This window comes from Centropristis striata, chromosome 14 (assembly GCF_030273125.1).
Source record: "Centropristis striata isolate RG_2023a ecotype Rhode Island chromosome 14, C.striata_1.0, whole genome shotgun sequence".
Classification (NCBI taxonomy): domain Eukaryota; kingdom Metazoa; phylum Chordata; class Actinopteri; order Perciformes; family Serranidae; genus Centropristis; species Centropristis striata.
In genome coordinates, this window is record NC_081530.1 from 22,491,548 (window position 1) to 22,511,619 (window position 20,072).

The following is a 20,072-nucleotide window of genomic DNA, read 5'->3' on the forward strand; positions in this document are numbered from 1 at the left end:
ACTGTCCCAATGTCGAGGATGCTCCGGAGGACAGAGTCCTTCTTTTGCCCAAATTCCGAGGATGCATGTGTGTATCCTCCGTGCGCTCCGACTACCCGTAAAGCATTGCGCACACCGGTCTACCGGGAGATTTAAAAATGGCGAGCGTAGAAACAGCGACGCCGGCGGCGCAATATGCATTTAAATATATAAGTATTTTCAGTTTACACTGAATGTTATCACATAACTTACAAAACGTGTGTTCAAAGTCAAGCAAAAACATATGAATAAGCATATGCCAGAATATTAAGCTAAAGATAATAAACGTCATCTTGATACATTGCCGGTTAAGCTAATTAATGCCGTCTCAGTCGCTAAAGTTATTGTTAATTAATTTATATGCGTCAGATGATGATGATGTACTATGTGCAACTGTGCCATTCAGAAAGTTATACATTTCTTTATTGTGTTTACAGGGACCGAAAGTCCGCTATTATCCGTTATTGTTATTTATAAATAACTGTTATTGTACTGTACTGTAAAATAAAAAATAAAAAATCACAGAACATATTTCCATGATGAATTATGCGCCGCTGCTTTTATGAAACTAAGTAGCGGCCAAATTCAGCCAGGATCAGTTAAATATTCAGGTTTAATCCACTTTGTGGCTTTTTCATTTATTTATTTTTATTAAACTGATAAGAACAGATACTAGAGGCCGAGAGCGGCGCTGAATTTAAGCAGGACGGCCAATTACGCAATGACGCACAGCTGCACACTCCGAAGGCTGTCCCATTTATGCGTTACACCAGTGAAAGGAAGGACTCTGGCCTCGCCTCCGGAGGACCCGACTCTGAAGGAAGGATCCTACCAAGGAAGGATCCTTGACATTGGGACACAGCCACAGTGCAGCATTTTTCTCAAGTGATTTAAACCCGTGATGAAACGAAAATAACACGGGCCATGCTGAAATACAAGCGGAAGTTCCTGTTTTGGTTTTTCAAAATAAGCGATATTTTTATTTGAGAAAAATAAATATAGTTGTCTAATTTTGTTGCAAATTATGTTTCATAATCCCCGTCATCAGTACAGACAATTTACCGTTTGTATTTTAGCATCTTTATCAGAAATTTAGTTTAATATTTTATTTAATAATCATTCCAATATAAACTTCTCATGTTATCAACACCAGCTCAAACTATTATAAATAATTAATTAGGAATATTATTGATGTAAATGTATCCATAAAGATTTTCTGATTACAAGACCGCGCACTGATAAACTTTCAACGGTTTGAATTAAATAAACTGCGAGGTCACGTGACGCATCTACGTCACATGTAAACCAGGGGGAAGATGGCGGCCGCCGGAGGAGAGTCGTCCACCGAGAATGTGTCGGATGAATTATTTAACAATTTTTACACGGAGGTACGACAAAACTCTTGTGAATGTTTGTGCTGTGAACGTGTCAGCCGCCCCCGTACATCGGCTCAAGTCGGCTACATAACGGTTCACCTGTTTGTCAGCAATTGGGCCTGGCGAACATGAATATGAGCGAAGCTAACGATGAGAAGCTAACTAACGTTGACTGAGGTGTTTTTGTGCGCAGCTTCGTCTTTCTGCTGTTTTTATCAGGACACCAAAGATCGTATATGCTGTTTTGTTCATTTAATTAAATCCCACAAGTCACATTTTCTCAATCGCACCTATAACTGAATAATTCTACATAGAGGTGCTGTTAGCCTTCAATCTAGCAGCTCTATCATTCGCAGTGCAGTGTAAAGGATTGAGGTCAGGTTCCCAGAGAGGATGCAGAGTAACCTCCTCTTTCATACTTTTACTCATGAATGGGTCTCCTGGTGTGCAGCAACATTTATGTCAACATTATTTCTTCCTTATATGTTATTTTAAATGTTGTTAGATGTGGTTTAAGTTACATTAACAGTCATGGAAATAGTATTAGACCATTGTTTTATTCAATTTCTTGTTCATTTTAATGCCTGGTACAACTAAAGGTACATTTGTTTGGACCAATATAATAACAACAAAAATAAGAGTTTAATTTAAAAGCTGATATCTAGTCATTTTCCATTGTTTTCTTGATAATGATTTTGGATATTATCAAGCGGTTCACAAAGTAATCATGATAAATCTGACTGATTCAATAAATAAATACGCCATTTTCCCACTCTTTTTATCCCCCCATTTCTATTTGATGTTGTAGGGAGAATGTCATTTGTTCTAATAAATGCAGGTGTTTGATAGTGTTGATAAATAGGCCAGCAGTGGTGCAGTTTTTCTGAAGCCAGTACTTTGTAATGGCCTTTGTGCTTTCTGCCAGCAAGATCTTTCAGAAGTAGGCATAATCTCTACTCAGCCTTTCAGAGATGTGTCCTAGATAGAGGGATGTGAAAGTTACACTGACATTAAAAACCAGGAATTTTTAGATATTTGTTGCCACTTTCTCTCAGAAAGTTTGAATAGAGTGACAAGAACAGGAAACATGAGCAGTATCAACCATGATTTCTCCACATTCTCTCCAGCAGCTTCATTTGCACCCCTAATGTAGATACAGATATATATTAAGAGGAATAGTTTTTTGCTTCAGCATTTTGTCATTTGTTGTATGTCCCCAATATAATTTCCCTACCCGTTAGTTTGTAGTTTTTTGACTGCAAATCCATTAAGACCTTTTTCAGGGAATTACATCATTTTTTCGACACGCAGGAGTAAATTAGGGTGAGCATAAAATGTATTTTTATCCCCATGTTAGTCTGTTTGACACACTCTTGAAGTTTCCAGTTATTTAATATAGAATGTAAAAGTTATGTTTATGTGTTGAAGGTTAGCTGGATAAATCTGGATCGCTCACAGACCTGAGGCTAAATGGGTTCAAACATCTCCACCCTGTTAGGTCGATAAATCAATATGTACCATTCCATAAGGATTATTATTATTTAAGTGCCTGAGAATTGACATGTACATTTTTATAACACAAAACATTTACAGGGCTTGGATTTTTGTTTTTGATCTCCATTACTTTAGCTGCTGTACTGTTTGTACAAATGTTAGATTCTAAAATAATGCAAAAAAAACTGTTTTGTTTTTCTCAAAAGTTTTGAGGCTGAAATGTTGCAATATAAAGAGCAGCACCAGAAAGTGCAGCTTCAGATTGACTTTGTAGATATCAATTGTTTGTATTATTGTAAGTGTTCATGGTGATTGTGTCTGTTTTAACAGGTAAAGCAGATTGAGAAGAGAGACTCTGTGCTGACCTCCAAGCAGCAGATTGACAGACTGCTGAGACCAGGCTCATCCTACTTCAATCTCAATCCATTTGAGGTGATTTTACGACCAATTTAGTACTTTAATCATTGATGTTTGTTTAATTATTTTTTTGGTTAATTGTTACTAGCATTATTAATCAAATTCCTGACATAAAGGTTCAACCATTTTATTTTAGAATCATGGGGGGGGAGCAAAATATCTCGTGTTGGGTGCAAAATAATAATCTTAACGAGACACTTTGGTACATATTACTATGTAGAATTAATCTGTTAATGTTCACATAACTTTCAGGTTCTGCAAATTGATCCAGAGGCAACAGACGATGAATTGAAGAAAAGATTTCGGGCGGTAAGTGGAAAAAGAAAACATCAGCAGTCTCCTCTGTGAAGATGTGATTTGACTGTGCACATAGTGATAGTGCTGTCATATTTTTTGTTTCTTAATTAATGCCCGAGCAGGCAACGACCTGCGAGGTCCCTATTGTATTTCGAATGATTATTTATTAGGGACCGAGCACTGAAAGTCCGTCTATTATTATACTTTTTTCACAAAAACTAATTGCCTTTTTGGGGCCTTTATCATATTCAAAAACTCACCATTTTTGGTGCGCATGCGCAGGCTGCAGCGACCACGCAGAGACCCGCGCATAGTTTATGTTAAATCTCGACCTGAAAAGTAAAAAAAACAGTAAAGAAGTAAAAAGGACAGTGGTGGAAGAAGTATTCAGATCCTTTACTTCAGTAAAAGTACTAATACCACACTGTGAAGTAGAAGTATAAAGTTACATAAAATGTACAACAAAGTACCTCAAAATTGTACTTTAAGTCCAGTACTTGAGTAAATGTACATTGTTACATCAGTTAAGAGTCCTCCTTCAGACACTGTATGAGGATTAAAGGGATAGTTTGAGCATTATTATACAAAACTTGGTACAATTATTGTCAATGCCCTCCTGAGGATAACCCTTTAAGGTTTTATTGATCGGCCCCTAGGTGGCACTGTGGTGGCAGTCTAATTTCATATTTGGTACCGTGGCCACACTATAACACTTAAGGCAATGAAATTCATCGGGGTGGTATAGACTGGCCCCTGTAACGCACACACCCCGACGGCAGCATGCCCCGACATGCGTGTACTGCGAGGGCCCGTTCAGTACTGCTTGCAGTCCTACTTCCTAATATTTTTTCTCTTTATCTCTGCAGTTGTCCATTTTGGTCCATCCAGACAAGAACCAGGGTGATCCAGACAGAGCACAGAAAGCCTTTGAAGGTAAATGCTCACACTTTATGTTGACTTATACACTGTATGTCATTAACCTGATGAACCTGTTGCTCAGTTTGTGGTGTCGTATGATTTTAATAAACATGTCTTCTATTGAATTTCCCCTCAGGGATGAATAAAGTAATTTTGATTTGAAGTAATTTTGATTTGATTGATTTGTACGAGAGTTTAATTTAACCTGCATGTCTCACTGTTCCAGCTGTGGATAAGGCGTACAAACTCCTACTTGAGCCAGAGCAGAGAAAGAGAGCCTTAGACGTGATCCATGCAGGACAGGAATATGTGGAGCATAATGTGAGTGTTCAACACATTCCTTTACTGTTCAAACATTAAAGGCCTCCGTGCTACTCAGCTCTCCTGACAGATATTTGTTTGGTAACATTTTATTTTCTGCCATTTAATGCTCCCAACAGGTGAAGGAGAAAAGGAAACAGTTGAAGAAGGAAGGAAAGCCAATAGATGTGGAGGAGGACGACCCTGAAATGGTCAGTCAGAGATTTAAAATAAAACGTACTGGGATGGTGTTGAAAATAAAATAGAGAGTAAAGGAAAACACAATTTTAAAAAAATGTTTCGTCATAATTTAAATCATGGTATTAATTGTGTTATTGCACATGAAAGTGGTAGTTTTGAGATAGAAGAAGTAGCAGTAACGGTGAAAGTAATCTGCCTTTTTTTTGTTTTGTTATTCAACATACAGCTCTGATTACCAAAGAATTGAGACATTGTCTAAAACATTAATAAAACAGATGCAATGATTTGCTTATCCTTTGTGACACACACTACCAGTCAAAGTTTGGACACACCTTCTTATTCAATGTTTTTTTTAAATGTATTATTATTTTCAACATTTTACATTAATACTGAAGACATACTATGAACGAACACACAGAATTATTAGTAAAAAAAAAGAAAAGTGTTAAACAAATCAGAATATGTTTTAGATTTTAGATTCTTCACATTATCGTGTATCGTTGTTTTGATGACAGCTTTGCACACTTCTCTTATTCTTCTCAACATATTCTGGTTTGTTTGACATGTTTTTGTTTACGACATAATTCTGCATGTGTTCCATCATAGTTCTGCTTTTTTTAAATATTAATCTAAAATGTTGAAAATAATAAATAATTGAAAACCATTGAAGGAGAAGGTGTGTCCAACTTTTGACTGGTTGTGAATATTACATTTCTTTGGACTCTGTTTTATTTAAAAGGATAGTTTGGGTTTCTAAAATGGTGTATGAGGTATTTATCCACAGTCAGTGTAATACCAACTGGAATAAAGGCAGGAGAACTGACACAAAAGTGAATTGAAGTATTTGTTATATTTATAATTTCATTAAAGTTTATCTTGCTGTTAGTTAGACAACTATTTCTGACCGTAAACTGAATCTGTTACATCCATGTGAGTAACACTTAACTTTTCCTTTTCCAGTTTAAGCAAGCCGTTTACAAACAGACCATGAAGCTGTTCGCAGAGCTCGAAATCAAAAGAAAGGAAAGGGAAGCAAAGGAAATGCATGAAAGGTAAATGACACACATGTATGTTTACAACCTGCTTTTTTATTATTTTACGATATGAAAAATAGTTACCTGCCTTTAAAGGCAAAATCTGGACCTTTGAAACAGGCTGCAATGTAATCCTTCTGGGTAATTCAAGACGGGCAATATACATCCACTAAAAGTGCTTGTTTTTGCCACTGACAGGCTTATTATAATTGTCCAATAACGTGATGAAAAAGTCCCCACAGAGAAACACAACCTCTTTCTTTACCTTTCACTTGATCTGGTCTGCTTGTTAATGTGTCCAGCCAAGTCTCGGTCAAGGGGAAGTTTTCTTCTGAAATCTCGCAATGTGATTTGTTGCAGATGTCATGCTGTCGTTACATTATTACATATCTATATTTAGGGCCCGAGCAGGCAACGACCTGCGAGGTCCCTATTGTATTTCAAATGATTCTTTATTTTTATTCTTTGTCCCAAATGATCGCATTTTTCACTGCCTGAACATACTCCAAAACTCATGAAACTTTAAATATAAGTCACACCTGGCGAAAAATGTTATAATCTATTGTCATCCTGAATTTCCACCACTAGGTGGCGCTATAATAAAGGAAAGTGCGTTTTGGCTAATAACTCCCACATACTTTATCGCATATTCAAAAATCTTATATCCACGCGTTCACTGAGTTTTGCTGAATCTCGTTATAGAGGCCAAGCCCATTTTCGCCTAGAGTTTTTTTTTCCGCAATTTTGCGAAATGTCTTCGAACTCCTCCGAGGCAATTTCATCGTTTTGCACCAAACTTTGCACACAGCATCTATGGACCCTCATAACAAAAAGTTAATAAAAGAATTTTGATAACCCAAAGAATACTCAAGTTATTAAATAACAACTTCCTGCAGGTGGCGCTATTTTCAACACAAAACACGAAGTGTTGCAGATCTCCACATTGGTGTGTCTGAATGACATGAAACTCAGGTTACTACTTCCCCATGAGCCCCTGAGGCTCTGTGCAAAATTTTGGCCGATGACCACTAGGTGGCGCTCTTTGGAAAGAAGTATTTTATATCTCCAAATCGGTTGGTCGGATTAACACCATTCTTGCCCTCCTGAGGATAACCCTTGAAGGTTTTATTGATCGGCCCCTAGGTGGCGCTCTGGTGGCAGTCTAATTTAATATTTGGCACTGTGCCCAGACCATAAGACTTAAGGCAATGAAATTCATTATCATTATCATGTTTTTTATCTTTTGATCTATGTTATTGTTATTTACTTTGTCTGTTGCAGTATAGAGTCCTCATACACACACACACACACACACACACACACACATGAGAGGCACATCACACATCATTCAACTTAAGACAGTGGGAGTTAAGAAATGGCAAGTTAAATAAAAAAAATAAAAATTATTAAAAATTCTTACAGGTCCAGACTATACTTAGATATTGATGTGAACTAAAATACGAATAGCAAAAAAAAAAGAAGACAGAAAAATTAACAAAATAAAACAGCAAAATAAAATAAAACTTGTTTAGGCTGTAAAAACGTAGATAAAAGTTAAAATGTATATATAGAAATAGTAAATACATACATAAAAGCAACGATAAATAAACACCTGTGCAAAGCATAGCAGGGACAAAACTGTTTTTGTGTCTTTTTGTTCTACATCTAGGGATTGTAAACCTACATTTACTCAAGTACTGGACTTAAAGTACAATTTTGAGGTACTTTTATGTACATTTTATGTAACTTTATACTTCTACACCACTACATTTTGAGGCAAATATTGTACTTTTTACTCCTGTCGTAAACCTACTTTTTCTTTCTTTTCACTTTTTATTTCAGTAAAAGTACTAATACCACACTGTGAAATGACTCCACTCCGCTCATTTTAACTACCTAATAAACTTTTAAGTGGTTTCATTTATAAAAATGGGTAATCATTTTAAATGTATCATGTTTTTCATTTTAAATCTTGATCTAAAAAGTAATTAAAGCTGTCAGCTAAATGTAGAGGAGTAAAAAGTACAATATATGTCTCAAAATGTAGTGGAGTAGAAGTATAAAGTTACATAAAATGTACATAAAGGTACCTCAAAATTGTACTTTAAGTCCAGTACTTGAGTAAATGTACATAGTTACTTTCCACCATTGCTACCTGCCTCTTCTAACTTATACATATCAGTTAAGAGTCCTCCTTCGGACACTGTATGAGGATTAAAGGGATAGTTTGTGCATTATTATACAGAACTTGGTAAAATTATTGTCAATGCCCCCCTCAGGATAACCCTTTAAGGTTTTATTGATCGGCCCCTAGGCGGCACTGTGGGGGCAGTCTAATTTCATATTTGGTACCGTGGCCACACTATAACACTTAAGGCAATGAAATTCATAGGGGTGGTATAGACTGGCCCCTGTAACGCACACACCTGACGGCAGCATGCCCCGACACGCGTGTACTGCGAGGGCCCGTTCAGTACTGCTTGCAGTCCTAGTTTTATTTTATTTTTTTACAGTTTTTGGACATACTGTAATGTAGTGGGGTTTTTTAATCTCTGGATATACTATTCTACTACTATGATCAATGTACTATTCTAAAGCGTTTTTAGGCATTTTTGGAGAAATTACGATTGTTAGAAAAAATTTCAATTTTGACATACTATGATGGTGATATATGGTGTTTGATATTTTGGGACACACCATACTATTACCATGATCAACATACTATAAATGTTAGGGCCCGTGCAGTACTGCTTGCAGTCCTAGTTCTGTATTATATTTCATTTTATTGTACATATATACAGGTGCATCTCAATAAGATAAGTGAGTAATTCCATTCAAAAAGTTTACATTACACACAGAATGAAACATTTCATGTCTTAATTTATATAATTTATTCTAATTATAATGATTATGGCTTACATTTAAAGAAGACCTAAAAATTCAGTGTCTCAAAAAATTTGAATATTACAAAAGACCAATTTTAAAAAGTATGTTTAGTATGGAAATGTTGGCCTCTGAAAAGTATATCCATCTATATGCACTCAATTCTTGGTTGGGGCTATTTGACTTGAACTACTGGGAATGGACTTTTCCATCATATTCACATTTATTGAGATGCTCCTGTATATTTACTTCAAATGTATTTTTTATATTTCATATTCCTATTTGTATCTGTATATTCCTATTTTGTATTTGTGTCTTTATTTACTTAAGACTTGAATTTGTATTTATATTGTTGTATATTTTACCTTTATTTTATTTACAGAATTACTTTCTATTCTATTCTTATACAGCCGCAACCGTAACAAAGCAATTTCTCCCCTGGGATCAACAAAGTATTTCTCATTCTGATTGACAACCCCGTCAAATAATAATAAACTGACCCTGAGACGACAACAACATGGGGAAAATAGGCTCCAAGTTAAAAAACACCAAATTTTCCTTTTGACCTCTTTACTTAAACTTCCAAATCATGTAAATTGTGTTTCTAATATCTTATTAAAATGCCATTACAGACTTCACTATTGAAACAAAAAAGCATGCAGTCGTACAGACTTTTTAAAGAAAATATTTTTGTCATCATTTCCCCAGGAAAAGGGCAAGAGAGGAAGAAATCGAGGCAGCAGAGAAAGCAAAGCGGGAGAGAGAATGGCAGAAAAATTTTGAGGTACGTTCTTCCATGACTGGTTGGTTACTTACAAATGGAAACATGACCGTTTCAGGGTTTTTTTTGCATTTCTTTTAACTTTTTTTTTTTTTTTTGTATCACCAGGAAACAAGAGATGGGCGTGTGGACAGTTGGAGGACCTTTCAGGCCAAAGGCAAAAAGAGCAAGGAGAAGAAGAATAGGTCCTTCCTCAAGCCTCCGAAAGTCAAGATGGAACAGAGGGAATGATGCTGTAAAATGGGACTTTATTAGAAAAAAAACCCACTGTTATAAAAACTCCAGTTGTGTGTGTCCTCACCTTGTCGTCCGCAATCAACTATGAAGTTGTTATCACACAGTCACCGGGATACTTCATCAACCTGACCCTGACAAACGTAGTTTTGTACTTGGTTTTCTAATGTACATAATTGTGATCTAGACCCAGAGATCAAACCTGCCTCACGTAAGAAAGACAAAATGATGCATCTTCCACATCTGTAACTGAGGAGAAAATGTGGTTTATCATTGTTGTTTTTTTGGTTCTTTTTTTTTACTAAATAAAGCTTGGTCTTAACAAGCAAATCCTCACAGTGGTCTACAAAGTGGAGTCTGAAAATTTTCACCATAAAATGAAAGGTATGTATGGGCGAGGTGTGGGGGATTACTGTTTTGAGAATCTGGTTGTTGTAAACACTTTACCAAGCCAGTCAAACTAATTGGATTTACACACAAAATCTTGAAATATGCTGTCAGATCTGAGCAGAATAGGAAAACACTTTTGTGTTGGCCACCAGGTCACAAAAACAAGAGTTTATAGTGAAAATGCAGGTTTTGCAATTAGTGTCTTAGTTTTGCATGTCTTAAATGTGTTAAAATACTGTCAATAAAAACACCTGACTGGTGTTTGTTGCCAATAATTACCTATTTATGTTGAATTATGAATAAAATCCTTTAACCTTTAGTTTCTGCTTTGGATTTCAAATTAATCCACAAAAAGAGCAGCTCAGGAGTAAGAACACTGGATAAATATATATTAATATATGTACTATAATATGGTGTTTTTCCTGGCCATTTTAATAATTTCAATCAACAGACTATAATGGCCATTTTTAACATTTTTAGGCATTACATTTTTTTCACTTTTTGACAAAAAAATTACATGACTTCTTTTTTCCCTCTGTTTTTTCTCAATGCTGCATAAATTATATATGTATCAACAGGCTATAATTGGTACATCTTTGACAGGTTTAGACGTTTTTTTAAAAATCACTTTTTGACAAAAAATGACATACTATATGACTATTTCCTCTCCAAATTTTGGACATCCTACAATATGGAGTTTTCTATCATTTCTGCATAAATTATATGATATGTATCAACAGACTACAATAAGACATTTTTAAAAGCTTCACTTTTTGACAAACGGTAATTTTGTAGATGTCCAAAAATGTCTCAAAACATTTATAGTATGTTGATCATGGTAATAGTATGGTGTGTCCCAAAATATCAAACACCATATATCACCATCATAGTATGTCAAAATTGAATTTTTTTCTAACAATCGTAATTTCTCCAAAAATGCCTAAAAACGCTTTAGAATAGTACATTGATCATAGTAGTAGAATAGTATATCCAGAGATTAAAAAAACCTACTACATTACAGTATGTCCAAAAACTGTAAAAAAATAAATAAAATAAAACTAGGACTGCAAGCAGTACTGAACGGGCCCTCGCAGTACACGCGTGTCGGGGCATGCTGCCGTCAGGTGTGTGCGTTACAGGGGCCAGTCTATACCACCCCTATGAATTTCATTGCCTTAAGTGTTATAGTGTGGCCACGGTACCAAATATGAAATTAGACTGCCACCACAGTGCCACCTAGGGGCCGATCAATAAAACCTTAAAGGGTTATCCTCAGGAGGGCATTGACAATAATTGTACCTAGTTTTGTATAATAATGCACAAACTATCCCTTTAATCCGCATACAGTTTCTGAAGGAGGACTCTTAACTGATATGTATAAGTTAGAAGAGGCAGGTAGCAATGGTGGAAAGTAACTATGTATATTTACTCAAGTACTGGACTTAAAGTAAAATTTTGAGGTACTTTTATGTACATTTTATGTAACTTTATACTTCTACTCCACTACATTTTGAGACATATATTGTACTTTTTATTCCTCTACATTTAGCTGACAGCTTTAGTTACTTTTCAGGTCAAGATTTAGAATGAAAAACATGATACATTTAAAATGATTACCCATTTTTATAAATTAAACCACTTAAAAGTTTATTAGGTAGTTAAAATGAGCGGAGTGGAGTCATTTCACAGTGTGGTATTAGTACTTTTACTGAAGTAAAGGATCTGAACACTTCTTCCACCACTGTGTTTTTTACTTCTTTACTTTTTTTAAAAACTTTTTTTTACATTTATTTTTTTTTCTTTATTATATTTTTTAATTTTTTGTTTTTTAAATTTTTATTATTATTTTTTAAAATTTTTATTATGTATCTATTTTTCTGTGTCTGCGCATGCGCGGCCTTTTTTGCTTCTGCGCATGCGCAGCTTTTTCTGCTTCTGCGCATGCGCGGCCGTATTCGCTTATGCGCATGCGCGGCTTTTTGCGGTTCTGCAGATGCGAAAAACCGCGCATGCACAGAAGCGAAAAAAGCTGCGCATGCAAGAAAAAATAATACATAAAAAAATAAAAAAAATAAAATAAAATAAATGTAAAAAAAAAAAAGTAAAGAAGTAAAAAAGACAGCGGTGGAAGAAGTGTTCAGATCCTTTACTTCAGTAAAAGTACTAATACCACACTGTGAAATGACTCCACTCCGCTCATTTTAACTACCTAATAAACTTTAAGTGGTTTAATTTATAAAAATGGGTAATCATTTTAAATGTATCATGTTTTTCATTTTAAATCTTGACCTGAAAAGTAACTAAAGCTGTCAGCTAAATGTAGAGGAATAACCACTAGGTGGCACTCTTTAAATTGAAGTATTTTATATCTCCAAATCGGTTGGTCAGATTAACACCAAACTTGGTATACTTATTGTCAATGCCCTCCTGAGGATAACCCTTTAAGTTTTTATTGATCGGCCCCTAGGTGGCACAGTGGTGGCAGTCTAATTTCATATTTGGTACCGTGGCCACACTATAACATTTAAGGCAATGAAATTCATAGGGGTGGTATAGACTGGCCCCTGTAACGCACACACCCCGACGGCAACCTCTCATTGAAAAATAAAAACTCAGTCAACCAAATAGTAAAGTGGTCTAGTAGACTGATTGGTGAGCCACAGCTCAACGTGGAGACCTTGTACACAAAACAAATACAGCGCATTACTGGTTCAATTAAATGACAGTTCCCATCCATTGCACATTGAGTTTCAGCCCCTCCCCTCTGGGCGTAGGTTTACAATCCCTAAGTGTAGAACAAAAAGACACAAAAACAGTTTTGTCCCTGCTATGCTTTGCACAGGTGTTTATTTATTGTTGCTTTTATGTATGTTTTTACTATTTCTATATATACATTTTAACCTTTATCTACGTTTTTTACAGCCAAAACAAGTTTTATTTTATTTTGCTGTTTATTTTTCTGTCTTCTTTTTTTTTTTTTTTGCTATTCGTATTTTAGTTCACATATCTAAGTATAGTCTGGACCTCTAAGAACTTTTAATAATTTTTAATTTAATTTTTAATTTACCTTGCCATTCCTTAACTCCCACTGTCTTAAGTTGAATGTTGATATGTGCCTCTTTTGTGTGTGTGTATGAGGACTCTATTTGTACCCAGAGGTAGATTTTGTTTGCAGTATGAAGTAAATAACATAGATAAAAAGATAAAAAACATGATAATGATAATGAATTTCATTGCCTTAAGTCTTATGGTCTGGGCACTGTGCCAAATATTAAATTAGACTGCCACCAGAGCGCCACCTAGGGGCCGATCAATAAAACCTTCAAGGGTTATCCTCAGGAGGGCATTGATAATAAGTATACCAAGTTTGGTGTTAATCCGACCAACCGATTTGGAGATATAAAATACTTCAATTTAAAGAGCGCCACCTAGTGGTCATCGGCCAAAATTTTGCACAGAGCCTCAGGGGCTCATGGGGAAGTAGTAACCTGAGTTTCATGTCATTCAGACACACCAATGTGGAGATAAGCAACACTTCGTGTTTTGTGTTTAAAATAGCACCACCTGCAGGAAGTTGTTATTTAATAACTTGAGTTTTCTTTGGGTTATCAAATTATTTTAATAACTTTTTGTTATGAGGGTCCATAGATGCTGTGTGCAAAGTTTGGTGCAAAACGATGAAATTGCCTCGGAGTTCGAAAAAGTATGTTTAAAAAACTCTCTGCGAAAAAGGGCGTGGCCTATATCACGAGATTCAGCACAACTCAGTGAACGCGTGGATATAAGGTTTTTTTTTTTTTTTTTTTAAGATATTTTTTGGCCATTTTTCAGCTTTATTTGATAGTGTGAGAGAGAGTGAAAGGGGGAGACAGAGGGGAAGACATGCGGGAAAGGGCTCCGAGTCGGACTCGAACCCGGGCCGCCCGCTTGCAAGGTCAAAGCCTCTATGGTACGCGCTCTACCAGGTGTGCTACCGGGGCGCCCCAGATATAAGGTTTTTGAATGTGCGATAAAGTATGTGGGAGTTATTAGCCAAAACGCACTTTCCTTTATTATAGCGCCACCTAGTGGTGGAAATTCAGGATGACAATAGATTATAAAAATTTTCGCCAGGTGTGACTTATATTTAAAGTTTCATGAGTTTTGGGGTATGTTCAGACAGTGAAAAATGCGATCATTTGGGAAGAAGAAAAAAAAAATAATTCGAAATACAATAGGGACCTCGCTGGTTGTTGCCTGCTCGGGCCCTAATAAAGGGTCAGTGTAGTTTGTAAAAAAACAATCCTAAAGACTTTAGAACAGGCTCCTGAAGAGAGTCCTTCTGATTACACCCAACTTACCAATGCCTATGTTGAATAAAAACCTGTCACCTATATGTATTTATTAAAGGCAGACGTTTCAGTAGATTTTTTTTATTCATATTTCATAAAAACAAGTGGATAAATGAAACAAAGCCTGATACAGAGTTCAACAATAAAAAGCAATATTAATTTTTCTAAAAAGGAAAAAACCTAATGAAGCTTGCATGTCCCCTTTTTCTTGGGTTGTGATGGTGTGAGCCTCTTTGTTACGGCATTTTCAACTCAAGTCACCTTTCTGCCATGAGCCCTTAGTCCTTCAAGTCTCTCAAGCATCATGAGGATCATCTGAACAGTCCGATTATCCTTTAATGTTAAAGTAGCTTTCACATGACTTTGCATGGATCTCCGCCACCAGCAGCAGCAGGCACAGAGACAGCTGAAGATCCACTGCTCCCTCCCAGCAGTTCATCCAAACTGAGGCCCTGGAAGGCTCCGAAGAACGAATCATCCTTCACTGAGGCTGGTTTTCTGGCAGAGGTGGTCTGCTGCATGTGAAAGAGAGGGTGAAGATTGTTGGATTGGTATATTTTAATATGATTGTATTTCATTAAAAATGCCATAAAAAGTCATAGTATGTCATAAAATATGCCAAAAAAAGTCATAGTATGTCATCAAAAATGTCATAATGTGTCATCAAAAATGCCAAAAAAAGTCATGGAATGACATTAAAAAATGCCAAAGATGTCATAATGTGTCATCAAAAATGCCAAAAAAAGTCATAGTATGCTATAAAAAATGCCCAAAAAGTTATAGTATGTTATGAAAAAAAGCCAAAAAGAATCATATATATAGTATGTTATAAAACATTTTTTGCAAAAAAAGTCATAGTGGAGTATGTCACAAAAAATGCTTAAAAAAAAAGTTTTAAAAAATCTAAAGAAATTTCATAGTATGTTGTATTTTTTTTCTTTCAAAAAAGCTAAATTATTTTTTTTTAAAGTCATAGTATAGTACATCATCAAAAATGCCAACAAGTCAGTGAAGTATGTCATAAAAAAATGCCAAACAGTCATAGTATAGTAAGTCATAAAAATGTCATAAAATGTCATAGTATAGTACGTCATTAAGAAATGCCCAAAAAAAAATCACAGTACAGTCTGTCATCCAAAATGTCATAAAAATTGAAAGTATAGTACGCCATAAAAAATGTAGTATCACTTGATTTCATTGCTTACTGACCCTCGGGAGGCAGTGGTGGCTCCTGAAGTGCGTCTTTCTGACCGTCCTCTCTGCGTTCTTCTTGGCCAGTATGGCTTGCTGTCGTTTCCTTTGGCAAACAAACAGACACAGAACAACATGAGGAGCAGCACATGGACAAGCAGCTTAATTCATGTGACGAACAGCCTTATCCTCACTAAGCCAAGTCTGTCCCGCCAGGACCCTCAGCTGGTTAACAAGACAGTAACTGAACTTCTTATCGACTTATCACACTGTCAGAAAGTATTATTACAACTATCTATACATGCAAAACTGTAAACAAAAGCAATATGGGATTACAAAATATCATTACAAAAGACTGGAGTGCTCAAGCTGAGTGAATGGCAACGAAAGACTATGAATAGATCCGATACCTTTCTCTCTTCAGTTCAGCCTGGTACATTCTGAGCCAGGAGTCCGGGACCTTCTGGCTGCTGCAGGGAAGGCTTCTCCTCCTGCTGACGCTCTTCCTGCGGGTGAAGCTGCTTCTGCGGACGGACTGGCTGCCCTTGGCCCCTCTCTTGGTGGAGGTGCTTTTCCCGGACACGCAGCTGGTGAACTGCTTCAGCGGGGCGCCCAACGACATGAGGGAATCCATTTCAACAGTCGTCCGGCGCTGGTGTTGTTGTTGTGTGGTGCTTGGAGTTCCTAGGTTCTGATGTGGTTCAAATGATTAAACACTGACTAAAGTTCAGGACCAAAGTCGGCGTTGTTGCTCTTTACTTTCAAACGAAGAAATCTGCAAAAACAAAGAATAACAATCATACAGACTGATCAGCTAGTATTGCACATAAATTAACTCTACACGTCTGAGCAAAAGTGCAAATAAGCACAATATACAGGTGCATCTCAATAAATTAGGAACATGGAAAAGTCCATTTCCAGTAGTTCAAGTCAAATAGCCCCAACCAAGTATTGAGTGCATATAGATGGGCATACTTTTCAGAGGCCAACATTTCCATATTAAACATACTTTTTAAAATTGGTCTTTTGTTATATTAACAGTTTTTTGAGACACTGAATTTTAGGTCTTCCTTAAATGTAAGCCATAATAGTTTAAATTTGAAGAAATTATCTAACGTTTCTATGATATTCTAACTTACTGAGATGTACCTGTACTTTACATACATGCCATAGTATAAATAAGACTTACCAGCAAGTGATGCTCCTGCAGACACAATCAGCTGATGTGTATCATTTGTCAAAGCTGCAAAGTGTAGAGTCCATTCATCGCATTGCGTCCAGTTCTTCAGTGTTCTGCACATGTATACACCTCTGCTCTCTCACCGACTGCTCTTATGGGGATTTGACTGATGACCTCGCTGCTCCTCAAACCGGATTAGCTGAAGACGTGAGAGTTTATCTCATTAGTGACGGAGCACTGCCAAACAAACCTCTACAGGACAGCAACTGCTTGTTTACATTTAACTAAAACAGCTCATATAACTCATGTTCACGGTGAGGGGTTTGACTTTATATATGCTATTTGATCTAAGTTCAAAAGTCACATTTTCAATTTTTTCTTAGTAAAGACCTGTATAGTTGTGTTTAAGTAACAGCTGATGTGATCATTCAGACAGATGGAGCATCAACAGACAAAAAGTTGGAAGGTGGCACATCCGTGACGCAGAGAGGATTTCTTCCTGGACGGCTTCATTCACCGGAAACATTAAGCCTCTGAGTCACAAAGTTGAATGAGTCCTTCAATTCACTGATTCATTCACCCAGAACTGAATCCAGGTCAAGAGAGATAACACTCCTCATTCATTCACATTTCTATAACTGGCTCTGATTCTTCTGAATGGTCCTACTAAATCCAAATCAGGGATCCAAGATAACAGACTTATAATCCTGTACTTGTAAATGTGAAATTCCCAACAAAGGTTTAGAGATTATTCTGTACATCACTAGGGGCATTTCTGGCTTTTTATTCTCTGATCAGTTTTGGCTATGTGTTAATGCATATGGGATATATTTTGGCAAGGTTGTGAGCATTTTTTACTTTGTAGGTTCAACCTTAGCTCCTATAATAAACTGTGTTGCCAAAATACAGACACTCATACATTTAAGGACAATTTTTTTTTCCAATGAAACACATAAAATCCACAATTTTTGACCCCACAACCACTACAGCATACATTCATCCATTATAGTATGCTTTCAATCTGGAGTCCTGGCTTCAACATTCTAATTTTTTACTATTTTTCACAGAATTTAACCATTTTCTCACGTTTGTCCTATGGGGCTAATACATGCGGGTTTCCTGGTTTCCTCTGGGGGTTATTGCTGCTGTATAATGGAGCACCGTACTGTTTGATACAATACATCAAAATCAATGTTGTGGCTAATCATATATCATACAGGTGCATCTCAATACATTAGAATATGATGGAAAAGTCCATTACCAGTAGTTCAAGTCAGATAGCCCCAACCAAGTACCGGTAGGTATAGATGGACATACTTTTCAGAGGCCAACATTTCCATATTAAATATACTTTTAAAATTGTTTTTTTGTAATATTCTTTTTTTTTGAGACACTGAATTTTAGGTCTTCATTAAATGTAAGCTATAAACGTTATAATTAGAAGAAATTGAATAAATTAAGACATGAAATGTTTCATTCTGTGTGTAATGGATCTCTATTATGTTATTTCCACTTGAATTTAATTAACTACATAAATAAACTTTCTGTGATATCCTCATTTATTGAGATGCACCTGTACATATCCTAGTGAAAAAAATATCCCTAGCATACAAAAATTTGTAAAAAGAAAAAAAAGAAGCAATTTAAAAACAGTGGCTTAATGGAAACAACTCTCATTTAAAGGGTTAAAATTCTAAAAATGAACAAATATTTTTTAGTTATGATTAAGACTGAAGTTGATTTAAAGATTTAACTCAGTGAAAGAGTAATGCTAATATATAATTTTAAGGCATTTTTAAAAAGTTCCGTCCTTTAGGGATATAAGGGTAACATCTTTAAAGTGAGGCACAAGGGTTAAGTCAAACAGCAACTAGAAAGGTATATTTATGTAGTTAATTAAATTCAAGTGGAGATAACACATTATATAGATAAATTACACACAGAATAATTATAATGATTATGGTTTACATTTTATGAAGACCTAAAATTCAATGTCCCAAAAAAATGTAATATTACAGAGGACCAATTTTAAAAAGTATGAACTACTGGAAATGGAGTTTTTAACTGCTCATATATCACCTTCTACTTCTGACCACTACAGGGGCTCTGAGGGTCCCAGCATTTCTGTCTGACAATTTAAGCACAAGTTTAGCCAAGAGGTAGGTTCCCTTTATCCTTTTTAATCTTGTATCTTGGTGTATCCAGGGTCTGGTCTTGGACGCCCAACAAGCTCACTTTTGGCTGTAGAGCACTCCAGCAGGTTCTTTCATTCATTCACAGACAAAGGTGGAGGGAGAAAGAAAGAAAGGGGACAGTGAGTGAGGTTATAATGGTACATTACCGACAGATGGAGAAGCTTACATGACGAAGCATCAAAACACCTGTTGCGGCAGATCTCCCCTCTCTTCCTGTGCTGACAGGGTGACAGATGGAAGCGTAGGTTTATGGAAGAACATGAGAGAGAGATTAGTTTCACACAGAACTAAACAAGTAGTGAACGGTGACAAGAGGCAAACAATACCTGGACATGTAACCGCCAAGCCGTTTTCCATAGTTTTCTTGATAATAACCAAAATCATGACCAAGAAAACCATGGGAAATGGCTGGATATCAGCTCTTAAATTAAACCCTTATGAGCTATTTTTGTTGTTTTCATTATATCTGTCCAAACAAATGTACCTCTGCTTGTACCAGCCATTAAAATGAACAAGAAAGCAAGTAGAAAACAAGGGGGGTGGTCTAATATTTTTTTTCCATGACTGTAGTTCCAAAATTAAAAATTCCTTAGCATTTAGGAAAAAAGACTAATTTTGTAGCTTAACTTGCATGTGGAGCACAATAGCTTCTTTCTAGAAAAACAATAAGGTGATAACTTTTTAAAAGTTAAGTAATATGTTAATTTCCTGCAGGAAATACATAAATCTATATTAATTTTCAAGACCAATTAACGAGTCCTTAAGTTCAACCTTCACTTGTGCATTTTAGACATCACTGACTATTTGAAGATCGTCCAGCAGAGGCATTAGT

The 20,072-nt window shown here is 36.0% G+C and overlaps 2 protein-coding genes across 3 annotated transcripts; one reads left to right on the top strand and one right to left on the bottom strand.

Annotated features, from left to right (window-relative positions):
- The first annotated feature begins 1,297 nt into the window (after positions 1–1,297).
- Positions 1,298–10,603, top strand: dnajc8 (DnaJ (Hsp40) homolog, subfamily C, member 8). The gene is made up of 9 exons (XM_059349301.1): positions 1,298–1,406; positions 3,219–3,320; positions 3,558–3,614; positions 4,469–4,535; positions 4,747–4,841; positions 4,961–5,032; positions 5,982–6,073; positions 9,647–9,722; positions 9,828–10,603. The coding sequence occupies exons 1-9, from the start codon at positions 1,335–1,337 to the stop codon at positions 9,948–9,950; spliced, it is 756 nt and encodes a 251-aa protein (XP_059205284.1). The 5' UTR covers positions 1,298–1,334; the 3' UTR covers positions 9,951–10,603.
- Positions 10,604–14,709: 4,106 nt separating this feature from the next.
- On the bottom strand, positions 14,710–19,949 carry si:ch211-81a5.8 (uncharacterized protein LOC560648 homolog). 2 transcript variants are annotated; one of them, XM_059349480.1, is made up of 4 exons: positions 17,055–19,949; positions 16,276–16,640; positions 15,884–15,971; positions 14,710–15,186 (listed from the first exon to the last, which is right to left on the bottom strand). In XM_059349480.1, the coding sequence occupies exons 2-4, from the start codon at positions 16,497–16,499 to the stop codon at positions 15,028–15,030; spliced, it is 471 nt and encodes a 156-aa protein (XP_059205463.1). In that variant the 5' UTR covers positions 16,500–16,640; positions 17,055–19,949; the 3' UTR covers positions 14,710–15,027. The 2 variants fall into 2 exon arrangements, with proteins under 2 accessions (XP_059205463.1, XP_059205462.1); XM_059349479.1 differs by having other exon boundaries at positions 14,710–15,189.
- Between the last annotated feature and the right edge of the window lie 123 nt (positions 19,950–20,072).

What these genes read in the sequence shown, in the direction of transcription:
- si:ch211-81a5.8 (XM_059349479.1), bottom strand. Translation starts at nt 16,499, where the DNA reads ATGGATTCCCTCATGTCGTTGGGCGCCCCGCTGAAGCAGTTCACCAGC. An exon ending in GCTGAACTGAAGAGAGAAAG is followed by an intron (nt 15,972 to 16,275) that starts GTATCGGATCTA and finishes TGTTTGCCAAAG; the next exon opens with GAAACGACAGCAAGCCATAC. An exon ending in GCCACCACTGCCTCCCGAGG is followed by an intron (nt 15,190 to 15,883) that starts GTCAGTAAGCAA and finishes TTTCACATGCAG; the next exon opens with CAGACCACCTCTGCCAGAAA.
- dnajc8 (XM_059349301.1), top strand. Translation starts at nt 1,335, where the DNA reads ATGGCGGCCGCCGGAGGAGAGTCGTCCACCGAGAATGTGTCGGATGAA. An exon ending in AGGAGGACGACCCTGAAATG is followed by an intron (nt 5,033 to 5,981) that starts GTCAGTCAGAGA and finishes TTCCTTTTCCAG; the next exon opens with TTTAAGCAAGCCGTTTACAA. An exon ending in AATGGCAGAAAAATTTTGAG is followed by an intron (nt 9,723 to 9,827) that starts GTACGTTCTTCC and finishes TTGTATCACCAG; the next exon opens with GAAACAAGAGATGGGCGTGT.